The sequence below is a fragment of the Thamnophis elegans genome, chromosome 11 (genome assembly GCF_009769535.1).
Source record: "Thamnophis elegans isolate rThaEle1 chromosome 11, rThaEle1.pri, whole genome shotgun sequence".
In the NCBI taxonomy this organism is placed as follows: Eukaryota; Metazoa; Chordata; class Lepidosauria; order Squamata; family Colubridae; genus Thamnophis; species Thamnophis elegans.
The window spans coordinates 11,479,039-11,491,723 of record NC_045551.1 but is presented as its reverse complement, the minus strand read 5'-3'; the positions used below and the strand labels follow the sequence as shown (position 1 = coordinate 11,491,723).

Here is a 12,685-nt window from a genome sequence, read left to right as displayed (position 1 = left end):
GTATGGAAACATATTTTTTGGGATGAGGGGAGACTCTCAGGAAACAGGAGGGATGGAACTTCCCCTGCCCAAAACTCATGTTTTCAGTCAAATCGGTGTTTTAAGAAGTGAATTTGTCATGTACTGAATGCAGGCTTCTTTATTGTCTCATAAAATATAATCCTACTGGGTGCTTTTGAGGAAGAAAGGATCAATTCTCACTCTAGGATCCTCTTGTGCTGCAACCAGGTATTAAAATAATTAATATTGTGAATATTGATTTATTAAATCATTAGTATTAGTGAATACTGTACTATTTTAAAACCTACTTGTCATAGTGAGGATTTGGGATAGAGTGTGTGGATTTGCTTCCTGTGGGAGGAGCCTGTCGCCGAGGAGCTCAACGGAGCCCCTCTTAAAGTTCTGGTCTGTATATCTAATTAAGATCAATAGATATCATCCCTTTCTGGCAGAAAGGGACAGGCAGAAGCTCAGGTGTTAGGATTTATTCGTAGTTCACAGCCCTCTTCTTTTTTTTTGGGGCTGCGAACAGAGAAATGGATCCAGCGTAACTGAGCTCTTATCTCCAACCAGTTCTTTGCAGCTGCCTTTTTGCAGCCCTAGACAGCCGACTCCCGCACTCAGGACAATGATAAATTGTTTTTAAGATAATACGAGCGGGTCGCACTTCTGTGATGTGTTTTTTTTTTTAACTATCTAAACACCAGCCTTGTTTTTCCTTTGAACTTCTCTGCGCAATTGGGATACAAAATGGCGTTTTTACTGTGTTGGTGATTGATGACGTAATTAACTGGCTTTATTTCCCCGGAGACCGCTACTCATTAATGAGCAAAATCTACAAATAATTTATTGAAAACTGGCCAGCTGAAGACACTGTTTATCTGTCTATTCTCAGATTTTATCTATAATGTCTCCCAGGTCTAAACAGGCAAAAAAATCCTCCCCCCTCGTGCTTAAAGAACTTGCTACCAAATCGCTGCCTTTGTCTCCTACGCCATCTACTGGAGATTTCTTGACACAGGAGCTTCTCTTTCAAATAATTAATGACTTTAGAAAAGAAATTCAAGAATTTGTGTTGGATTTATGCGATAAAATACATACCAAAATTGCCCAGATAAATGCGAATACGTTTGAAGTCACATCTACTTTAACAGATTATGTTGAAGAAATGGAGACGAAATTGGAAACTTTGGAGAGGGCCAATTTTAATTTGACTTCTAATATTCAAGCTTTACAACAAGAGATTATTAATAATCAAACACAACTTACAATGATAAATTATAATACAAAGGCGTTTGCAATAAGAGTCAGAGGGCTGCCTGAAAAGAAAGGAGAAAATTTGAAACAGACTTTTGTAGAAGCTTTCAGCCAAGTGGTGGGAGGCCCAGGACTTAATTTTGATTGGAATATTCGAAAAATCTATCGCCAAAATTCGCATGTAGCAGAGCAACGACAGCTTCCAAGAGACATAATTATATATTTTTTCACAAGAGAATCCAGAAATGCGATCTCACAAAAGCTTTATAATAGCAGGCTTCGAATCGATGGCAACGATTTGTTCGTCTTTAAAGATATCCCGCTTCAGATGCTGCAAGCAAGGAGAAGTTATACTTTTTTAACCCAAGAACTTAGAAATCGTCAAATAAAGTATAAATGGGAAGCTCCAGTTGGAATCACAGTTACATTTGAAAATCAAAGATTCCGTATTAATTCTGTTTCGGAAGCTCGGGACTTTTATTATAAAACTCTGAAGGCGGGGCTTCTTGACTCACTCGGAAACGCGGAAGGAAAAGGTGAAGGAAAGACAAGCAGTAAGTCACTTGGCTACAAGAAGGAGGGAGTTGTTCTCCCCCTACTGGAGAGGCAGAAGAGCGGAAACTGAGGATTCAGTTATATCTTCAAAGCAGCGGGACACGTGGTTATAAGGCAGAGGGTTGCCTTTTCTTTCCGGAAGGACAGAAGAGTAAAGAATATAGACCCAGCGACGTCTTTGAAATACTTTCTAAGCTTTTGGACTGATTAAAACTTTAGGATTTCTGTTTGGTATGAAATGGTAAAGTTGTGTACTGATACGGGACTTTTACAAGACTTATTTGAATTTCAATACAAACTGTGCATGAAATGTTTTCTGTGAGGAAAGCGGGGACTAAGATTTATTTGAATTGCGGTTTGGGATGAATGGAGTGTGGGGCAGAAAGGAAGGTGGAGCGGGATATTGATGAAGGGATCTTGGGATTGAACGAACTGGTATGAATTTGGGGCATATATTTTACGAATTTACATGTTTGAAGTATAATATAAAAAGCTCAGGATTTTAAAGTGAAGAGCGAGATCCTAATCTTATGCAACTTGGGCTTGGGAGGAATGGAGACGTGAAACGAAGGATAGGAAGATGAGTAGCGAAACTATGAAGATAAATTGATTTTTGTATAAACTAATATTTGAATATAAGGTTAAGAAAGGCTATCTGGAGATTCTACAGGAAGATGGGGGTAAATATCAAAGAAGTAAGGGACGAGGACAAAATATAAATGGAATGATTCACACTGTTTAAATTTTAAGAATGATGGGAGGCTGAGCATAATGCAAAAGAGTTTTCAATTTTTTTTTATTTACTTTTTTGTTTTTGTTTTCTTTTTCGGAGTGTTCTTTTTATTTTATTTTCATTATTATTGTTAATAAGATATTTTGAAGGTGAAGGGTATTGAACTGTGCCGGGTGTGTGACCTGGGAAGTCGGAGGGGGTTAGGGAGGGGGGTTCATTGGGGGTGGGTGGGTGGGTGGAGATATAGCTTCAATATATAGAACAAGAAGAATACACTTGTATACTGTTGTTCCTTATCTTTTCTTTTTATTTTTCTCTTTTTTTTTCCTTATTGCTTTTTTCTTTCCTTTTTTTTTTTTTCTTTTCTTTTTGGTGTAAGGAATACAGAAATGCACCATAGTGAGAAGTAGGGGAAAAGAAGAGGGAGAAGTAAGGAGGGAGGAAGAGGGGAATGTAAGGAGGATGAGAGGGGAAGGAGGGTGAGGAAGGCGAGAAAGGAAGATAGGAGGGGAAAGGGAAGTAGGAGGGGTGATCGTTGGAGGGAGAAAGGAAAGTTGGAGGGGGAGAAGAAGGGGTGTGTGAAAGTGATAGGTTGGGTTTATGAGTTGTGTGTAGGTTGGGGTTTTTTTTTTGTCTTTTTTCTTACGATTATATTATTATTATTGCAAATATCCAGTATATAAGTGAATGTACAAAAAATTGAAAATGAAAATGAATAAAACATTTAATTAGAAGGATTTGGGATAATATGCGCAGTATTTCCATTTGTGTGAATGTCATGTGTGTGTATGGTTCTGAATAAGGTTTGGGGAAGCTATACGCTCACAGTGAAGCGGTTCTGTCTACTTTACCTATAGATTGTGTGTCTGAAAGGAGTGATAGTTAAAAAAAAAAAATAAGATGGTGTTCATGTCCACATCATCAAAGCCTCATCCCCTTTCTCTAATCATAAAATGCACATATGATTAATGAATATTAATCCTAATCAGTTCAATAGGATGCATTCAGTGAGATGTGTTTGTTTGCATATATAAAATATTAATACTACTTCAGACTTGATATCCCTTCCTGTGGATGCTCCTGCATGAAAGACTATCTTTGATGGTAGGCAGACTTAGCTAAATTTACAGAATAATAGAATTGGAAGGGACCTTGAAACTCTTCCAGTCCAACTATTTGCCACTAGTCAGTGGTGGGATTCAAATAATTTAACAACCGGTTCTCTGCCCTAATGACCAGCAGGGGAGGTGGGACTTGGTGGTCATGTTACTGGGTGGGCGTGGCCAACTCAACATCACTCACGTTGATGGGCGCTTCACCTTAGCTGTTACAATGTAATAAGGGTCAACCAGAGAGGCAGTTTCTGTAAGCACGGCAATAAAGATGAGGCTAGAAACAACACCAGAATGTTTCCTTCCTGCCTTCCTTACAGGATTAGCCCTGTAAAGTGGAAAAAAACAAAAGGAGATTTCTTCCAACAACCGGTTCTCCAAACTGCTTAGAAAGTTACCAACCGGTTCTCCCGAATAGGTGCGAACTGGTTGAATCCCACCATTGCCATTAGTAGGTTGTATCCCTTTGACTTAAGTCAGGGGGGTAAATGAGTGAGGAGCAATGGACATAAAAAAGGGTCAAGGCTTTGATCACATAGTTGTGGCCACTATCTTAACTCTCTTCAGATACCTAAGTCTCTAAGAATTAAATATTAAAACTTTCTAATATTATGGGTAAGAAGCATAATATAACCCAATCATTTAATTACTGTATTGATACCAAATTTCCTTTTTAAGAAAAGTTTCATATTATACCATATTTTCTTTTAAGCCTATAAAAATGTGTGTTTTTATTTTATTTTATACTGTATTACTGCTTTTTGTTTCTCTATTTTATTTTAAGCTCTGGCCTGTAATAAAGCATTTTTTGTCTGTCTATAAACTGATGCTACCTTCAGATGGTCTTTGGTCCTCAATTATCTATAGTGTTGTGATCTTCCTAAGAAGGAGGACTAACTCAAATCCTGACATGACCCTAATTTATCCTAAAATAAGTTTATCCTAAAACTGCATGTGTTTTTTACGTGACCCGTCAAAACCGCGTTCCACAAAAGCGCGGTCGACGAAATCGCGTATGTGACGTCATCACAACGCAACGAAAAAGATCGAAAAATTGAAATAAAAATTAAATTACAGCAAACCGATTCACATAAAGGTAAGGGTTAGGTTAAGGTTTAGGGTTAGGGTTAGGTTAAGGGTTAGGGTTAGGTTTAGAGCGTTAGCGTTACATTTAGCGTTAGGTTAAGGGTTAGCGTTAGGTTTTTCGTTAGGTTAAGGGTTAGGTTTAGGGTTAGGTTTAGGGTTAGGTTAAGGGTTAGGTTTAGGGTTAGGTTTAGGGTTAGGTTTGGGGGGGTTAGGGTAAGGTTTTCGCTTTATTTTTACATTTTTCGATCTTTTTCGGCGCACTGTGATGACGTCACATACGCGCTTTCGTCGACCGCGATTTTGTCGTCCGCGGTTTTGTGGTGGAACCTTTTTTTATACTGAAGAAAGATTTATTTGTAGAATATTATCAATATCCAAAAGTATCCAAGAGGGAAAATGGAAATAAACATAATTATATTTATAGAAATATATTCAGGAGAGTAAACATGGTTTGGGGAAAAGTTTGTTTGGTTGCTACAACAATGCGAAGTGCTTATGAATTTGTAGAAAATGACTGCCAAAATACCAAAATTTATTTGCATTAGTTGTAGGCTAATACAAAAATTAGATTTTTGCTTTGTGCAAATATCAATTCAATTGAGGAGCCGAGGTAGTGCAGTGGTTAGGGTGCAGTACTGCAGGCCACTTCAGCTGACTGCTATCTGCAGTTCAGCGGTTCTAATCTCACCGGCTCAAGGTTGACTCATCCTTCCATCCTTCCGAGGTGGGTGAAATGAGGACCCAGACTGTGGGGGCGATATGCTGACTCTGTAAACCGCTTAGAGAGGGCTGATAGCCCTATGAAGTGGTATATAAGTCTAACTGCTATTGCTAATAGTAGATTTTGGGAAAGCTGCACGTATAAATTCACCCCTTTGATTACATAATTCTCCATATTAAAAATGTCCTTACAATCAACATTCCGCACAGAAAAGCTTGGTAATTGTAGCCTTGGAGTCTTCTTTGTCAATGTTCATTTTAGATGTTTCTACAATTGGGCATATCTGGGTGACGGACGAGACGGAGAACTCATTAGAAGTGGAATGGGAAAATCCGGCAGCAGAAGTGGATTACTACAAACTGAGGTTCGGTTCTTTGTCTGGAGAGGAGGAGGAAGTAGTGGTTCCTAAAAGTAATGATGTGAAGAGCAGATACATCATCACAGGTAAGCAATCAACGTGTGCTTATCCAGAATAAGGGCAATTAATCTGTTCATTTGGTACCAAAAGCTTGGCTGAGCAATTGCAGGAATGAAAAACAGTTTTTGTTTTCAGAGTTAGAGTTCTTGTCTCTATTTTACTGTCTTGTTATCTGCTTTCCATTTCTGGGATAGAGGTCAATTTCTTTGGAGAAGAAGCCTCCAACAAGGGCTTTAGACTAGTGTTTCTCCACCTTGGCAACTTCAGGCCTGGGGCTGTTGAGTATTCCGGCCCCATTTGATGTAATGGATGCTGTGTTGATTTTAGTTTTGTAATTTTAAATGTTTTAAATGTGTTTATTGTTGTTTTATTTGCTGTGAGCCGCCCGGAGTCCCTAGGGAGTGGGCGGCATACAAATACCATTAAAGTTTGAAGTTTGAAGATGGTTGGCTGGGCAATACTAGGAGTTGAAGTCCACATATGGTAGGGAGGCACATCTAAAACATGTGCTTCAATTTGCCTACTCCTACATTTGAAGCTTACAATATTTTATATAGGTTAAAACACAGAACATAGATGGACACTGCAGGAGGCAACCAGAAGCCCTGACACATAATTGGTTTCCAAAGAAGCAGTTTCAAAAATGCTTATAAGAATCAAAGTCTCTGTTTCCTCCTTTCTGTCCAATTCAAAAATATTATTTTCTCTTTTACTTTATTTTAGAACCGAAGGATAACTGCAGAATTTCTCCCCTAATGATTGCTAATGTATTTTTAAAATGTAAGATAATTATGGACATGCAAAACCTGTCTTTGTTAACATTGATACGTTGGCACAATGATGGCTGTTATAACATTCAGTTTGCAACCGCAAACATACTCTGACAGCCTCTTTTTTTCCTCCATATACTCATGATGTCTTCGTGTCATCTTCCTGTATCTCAGAAAGCTTAGAATCCTTCTTAACTATTCCAGTTCTTATGTCCTTTTTTTCCTTTTAAGCAAACAACAATCTGCAACAGTTTTTCTACCAGCTCAATACGAAGGGCTTCACTGACCATCTGGTCTCTGCCAGCTTGGAGATCTGGATCTGTCTGAACAGCATCTAACTGTTAGATGCTCCTTGATTCCCCTCAAGTTTGTTTTCTTAGAGATGTTTCATTACCAAATGATTATTAGGTAATGATTAGCTAACATCATCAGTGCTAGAAGGGAGTTTGCCCTGTCAGTATTGGTGGGAATGGTCTTGATGGTTCCTTTTTTAAAAAAAATTTAAAAAACTTTTTTTAACTTTTAAAAAACTTTTTAAAACTTTTTAAAACTTTTTAAAAAAACTTTTGTATTATGTGTTTCTTTTAATGTTGTACGCCGCCCTGAGTCCTTGGGAGAAGGGCGGCATATAAATCTAATAAACCTAAACCTAACCTAAACCTTGGTTAGACTGTTTACTATTAGCTTGTTTGTCTGTGTGGTTAGTCCGTTGATTGGGGCATTGTCTATTTCTTGATTGTTGGTCTGGTGTTAATCTTATTATGGTGTTAATGGTTTTAATCTTATTATGGTTTGTCGCACAGTCAGCAAAGTGTTCAGACTGGATTTGGGATTTTTTCCCTACCTACCAAGGCCTTCCCAAGGATCTGGGATAGGCAGATGTCGATATTTTATGATGTTGAAGGTATTGTCATAGGATGTAAGCTGTCCTGAGTAAAGCTGTCTTTTGCAATTGACTGATGGTGAATTTGTCAATGCCAATGGGTATGCAAGTGGTGCTCCAATTGTTTTGCACCCTATTATTGTTGGTACTCCCTTTGTTTTTGCTACAAACATTCTATTCCTATTTGCAGGTCTTTCTATTTTATTATCTTCCCTGTTTGTTCTCTTTTATTCTGCTGTCTCCAGGTAATGCCATGTCCACTAACCAACATTTTTGTTTTTCTTATTGACAATTGTTAAGTTTGGCATGTTATGTGTCTGGTTGAATGCTAAAGTCCCAGAGCACTTTAGCTTTTCATTTTCTATAGTTTTTTCTTCTTTTTTATGCGCCCCCCCTAATTCTTGCTTGCAAGTATTAGTCCAAGCTCCCCGTGGAGATTCGGACCCTCACCACCCTTCAGGCTTTCCGCAAAGCCCTTAAAACCTGGCTGTTCCGACAGGCCTGGGGCTGATGAGTTCCCGTCCCCGCTCGAATTGTGTGGCTGTTGACTGTTCTTAAATTGCTGTTGTTGTTTGTCTGTTGTCTTTCTTCCTGTTTGTATCTACCCCCCTTACTTGGTTTGTGAGCCGCCCTGAGTCCCTCTGGGAATAGGGCGGCATAGAAATACAATAAATCAATTCTTGCAGATCTTCCAGTGCCCCATTGTTGCTACTTTGTAATGCTGTTGTTTGTAGTCAAGTCTATGCTATCTTCTTGCAGCAGCTACATACAATGATCCACTATTTCTACAGCTTCTTTGCAGAGGCAGCCTTTCTATGCACTATTGACTTCTCAGTTCTGGCCAGAATTAGTCATTCTGTCTCTTTCTTCAACATTCCTGCTCTTAGTCATTGCCAGGTATTGATATTATCTGCTTTCCATGCTAGTTTTTAAAATGTACTGCCCCTGTACTGTTTTGTCTTCCGATTCTTCTTTTCTGTTTTTCATTGGTCTTTCTTGCAGGCCTTTTGGTCTCTCCAGTATCGTTGTTGTTGTTGTTACTATTATTATTCAGTGGTGGGTTTCAAAAATTGTTCGAACCTACTCTGTGGGTGTGGCCTCCTTTGTGGGAGTGGCTTGCCACCCATGTGACCGCATGTGAGTGGCTTGCCGCCCATGTGACTGGATATGAAGATGCCGACGACACTTGTCAGAACCACCTTAAATTACCTCACACACAGCACTGGCATGCATAAGAATATGATGTAAACTTGTTTTTTAAAAGGCATCTTTGGTTTGCGTTAAAACAACTTCAACACACGCAATGTTCTGATTGCACCACAAACGCAGTAGTCATCCTTACCTTTCACAGAGGCCCTGAGTTTTATAAATATGAGCATGATAGTGTAGAATAATCATATCCAAGGACCAGTGGTGGGTTTCAAAATTTTTTGGAAGCTCTTCTGTAAGTGTGGCCTGCTTTCCGGGTCCACTGGTGGAACCTCTTCTAACCAGTTCGGTAGATTTGATGAACCGGTTCTACCGAATAGGTGCGAGCTGGTAGGAACCCACCTCTGCTATTATTGTTCATCGCACAGTCAGCCAAATGTTCAGACTCGGTTTGACATTTTTGTGTACCTATCGAGTCCTTACCAAGGACCTGGGATAAGCAGATTTGGATGTTTGATGGTGTTACAGATATCATTGCACACTGGAAGCTGTTCCAAGTAAAGCTGCCTTTTGCAATTGACTGATGGCAAATTTGTCAATGCCAATAGTGTTCAAGTGGTGCTCCAGTTGTTTTGGAATTGCACCCAAGGCACCTATTACTAGTGGTACTACATTTGCTTGTTTTTACCATGGTGGTTATATTTTTATTTTTAGGTCTTTGTATTTTGTTATCTTCTCCAGTTCTTTCTATTCTACTGTCTCCAGGCACTGCCACATCCACTACCCAAACTTTTTTTTCTTTCTTATCAACAATTGTTACGTCTGAGGTGTTATGTGGCAGGTGCCTGTCTATTTGAATTCTAAAGTCCCAGAGCAATTTAACTTCTTCATTTTCTATGACTTTCATCATCATCATCATTATCATTATCATCATCATTAATCATCGCACAGTCAGCCAGATGTTCAGCCTGGGTTTGGCATCTCTGTCCACCTATTGAGTCCCTACCAAGGACCTGGGGTAGACAAATATCGATGTCGGATGGTGTTACATATATTTGTCACAGGATGGAAGCTGTTCCAAGTATATTATTGTTAATGTTATTGTTGGTGTTATCTCTTTTCATCAAACATGAAACTCAGTCAACTGAACATATAAAAATGTATCACAAATATCATTGACTGGCACTAATGGTTGATACTGTCAGCACTCCTCCATTAGATAATTAGGAAAGGAAACCCACGAGACTCCATTGATAGAAATCAAGTGTACTTTTACTAATTATAAATGATCAGAAGCGTAGCATAGCGAAGACTGATTATTTAGGCGCGAAAGCAAATGATATGTAGAATAACCCATTCCCCACCCCTTGGCATCCCAGTTACAGTCCAATCATAATTCTTCCAAGTGTCAGGTGCGAGATAACTTCGAAAGGCATCACCAAGATGGAATGTCGGTGCCGTTGGCCTTGGTGGGAACCTCCTCCGCATGCGCAGTAAGACAGGCAGCAGAAACTCCAGAATCTTCCTCCAGCACAATTAGCAATCCCCTCCCAAATACCATGCCCCCCCTCCCCGTTTCAATGGCAGCCGAAGCAGCAGCAAAGCAGAGGCTGACAGATACAGGTTGATGCCAGCATCCTAGGTATCAACCAAGCATCTTCTTAAAATGTATGATGATGATGATGATTAACCATTTCACAGTCAGCCAGATATTCAGACTAGGTTTGATATTTTTGTCTACCTATTAATCCTTAACAAGGACCTGGGATGATGATGATGATGATGATGATGATGATGATGATGATGATGATGATGATGATGATGATATTCTTGTTGGACTTAGTTGATTTATTCTTGCAGAAGGTGCAGGATAAAATGGGGAGAAAGAGCCATTTTGGTCTTTGTTGCTAAAGACACAACTCTCTCTATTCCTGTTTTCTTTGTCCAAGCTGTTTTTGAACATAAGTTTAATACTATTTCAAAGTACACTAAACCTGTCTCCAAATGAAATTTATCATCTGAAATTTGGGCTACCCCCTAGACAACATTTCCATTAAACTACTGGACTAATCGATTGTCAAAAGTTGCTTCTCCAGACCCAAGCCATGATAACAGGATTACCAATGGATTTTTTTTTTTTTGCTAGCTGGTAATGTCTGATGGAAGGGGAGGAAAGAAAAGTTAAGGGAACCCACAATTTTCCGTCCTTAATATGTCTCTTATACCATCTGTAGGATTTGTTCCTATGAGTATCAGTTCTACTCAATCTGTATATCAGTAAAAAACATATATTGTATAAAATTCCAGATGCCTTTTATGATCTGCTTCAAAGGAAGCTGACTTTGAGAAAATACTACAGCCTAAGAGACCTCTCAATGCTCTATTAAACTGCAAATAGTCTTAGACAATTTAAAATTCACTAGAATGGAAACAGTTCAATAATTCTGGTATTGCTACAATAAAGGGCTGTCTTGTGTGGCTATAAAGTGTGGCCTATGATGAAAACTGCAGATTGCAGCCCTAGACTTAACAAAATATTTTTTTTTAATAAAATCTGATACAAAACATTAATGCATTACATTAACAGCTTCCTTGAGCTCAGAAACAGTTGAAAGATTATGTAATTATTTTGAGTGCAATAATGTAGAACCAAAGTGAAATTTTATTCTTCCTCAAATATGTCATCAAAGTATTACTCTGGACGTATTATCGAAGAAATGTAAAAAATGTAATTTAAAACTTGTCCCATTAAATTTTGAAAGAAAAGGAAATAAAAGTACAATGATGTCAAAGACCATTTTATCATTCCCCCCCCTGTTTCTTCTGCCCATAGGCTTGAAGCCAGGAACCAAATATAAGATCACTGTCATATCTGTGAGGAATGAGGCTGAAGGGAAGCCATCTTCTGTACATGGTTGGACAGGTACAAACTGAAAGCTTTTTTGTAGCATAATGACATCATCACACAATATCACAGCACAATCACTATTGCTCTTCACAGCTGTCACATCAATTGGCCATACAGTTGGATTATCCTGAGACTGCCTCTCCTCCCATTCTTTCCAATCCCATTTTAATGAAAGCTAGTGTCCAGGAAGAAACAACAGGCATGCCAGAAAGGAAGGGGATTATCCCAGTTAATTCTGGTCCCAACCTCTGTGAGTTGTATGGTTGCTCTGCAGAGTCTTGAAATGTATGGAACGTCTGTCTGTGTGTATCTGTGTGTGTCTGTGTAGGTAGCAAGGGCTTTGGGACGATACCATTTGATATTAAGATGTGCAAACAGGAAAGTTTTTGCACAGATCCATCTTGTGGTGTCTTTTCCTCGACTGCATGGCCTTCACATGGTCATTCATGACCCAGTTACTTCTTAATTGGACTATTGTAAGCTTTCTGATCATCTTCTCCTTAATTTCTGTTATACATTTTAGGGAGAAACGTCCCCACTTCAAAGTTCATTGGCCCTGAATTCTATAGTGAAACTTCCCCAAAGAAATCCACATACCGAAATCCACATTGTAGGATTATATTCAGGGGTGTCATACTCAATTTCATTGAGGGCCGCATTAGGGTTGTGTTTGACCTCTGGGGTGTGGGGTGGGTGTGGGTGCGGTGGGCATGGCCAGCTCAATGTCACTCATGTCGGGGGCAACTATGGTAGCCCAAGTGCTCTGTCAGTGAAAACAGGCTCCTGAGCTCCCGTTTCACCTGGGATGGCCTCCTGCAACCCTCTGCCAGTGAAAATGGAGCTTGCCTACCCGGCCATGCCCACCCTGAGCTCTGTTTTCACTGGCAGAGGCATCTTTGGCTGATCTTTGGCTGTTTCCAGGGTGGACCTACAGGCCAGATCTAAGCATCCCGTGGGCCAAATCCGGCCCCCGGACCTTGAGTTTGACACCCCTGCTCAATGCTAATAATTAAAATAAATGCATGAAGAGGAAAATGCATCTATGTTAGCAGGTCAAATTCCCTATTGTTATATCTTCAGTTATTAGTCTGAA

At 39.3% G+C, this 12,685-nt stretch overlaps 1 protein-coding gene across 1 annotated transcript in view; it reads left to right on the top strand.

Annotated features, from left to right (window-relative positions):
- TNN (tenascin N) overlaps positions 1 to 12,685 on the top strand; it is a 47,599-nt gene that overhangs the window by 6,938 nt on the left and 27,976 nt on the right. The window contains exons 4-5 of the mRNA XM_032226806.1: positions 5,726 to 5,908; positions 11,518 to 11,607. Coding sequence (XP_032082697.1) covers positions 5,726 to 5,908; positions 11,518 to 11,607 — 273 coding nt within the window. The remainder of the gene's footprint in view (positions 1 to 5,725; positions 5,909 to 11,517; positions 11,608 to 12,685) is intronic.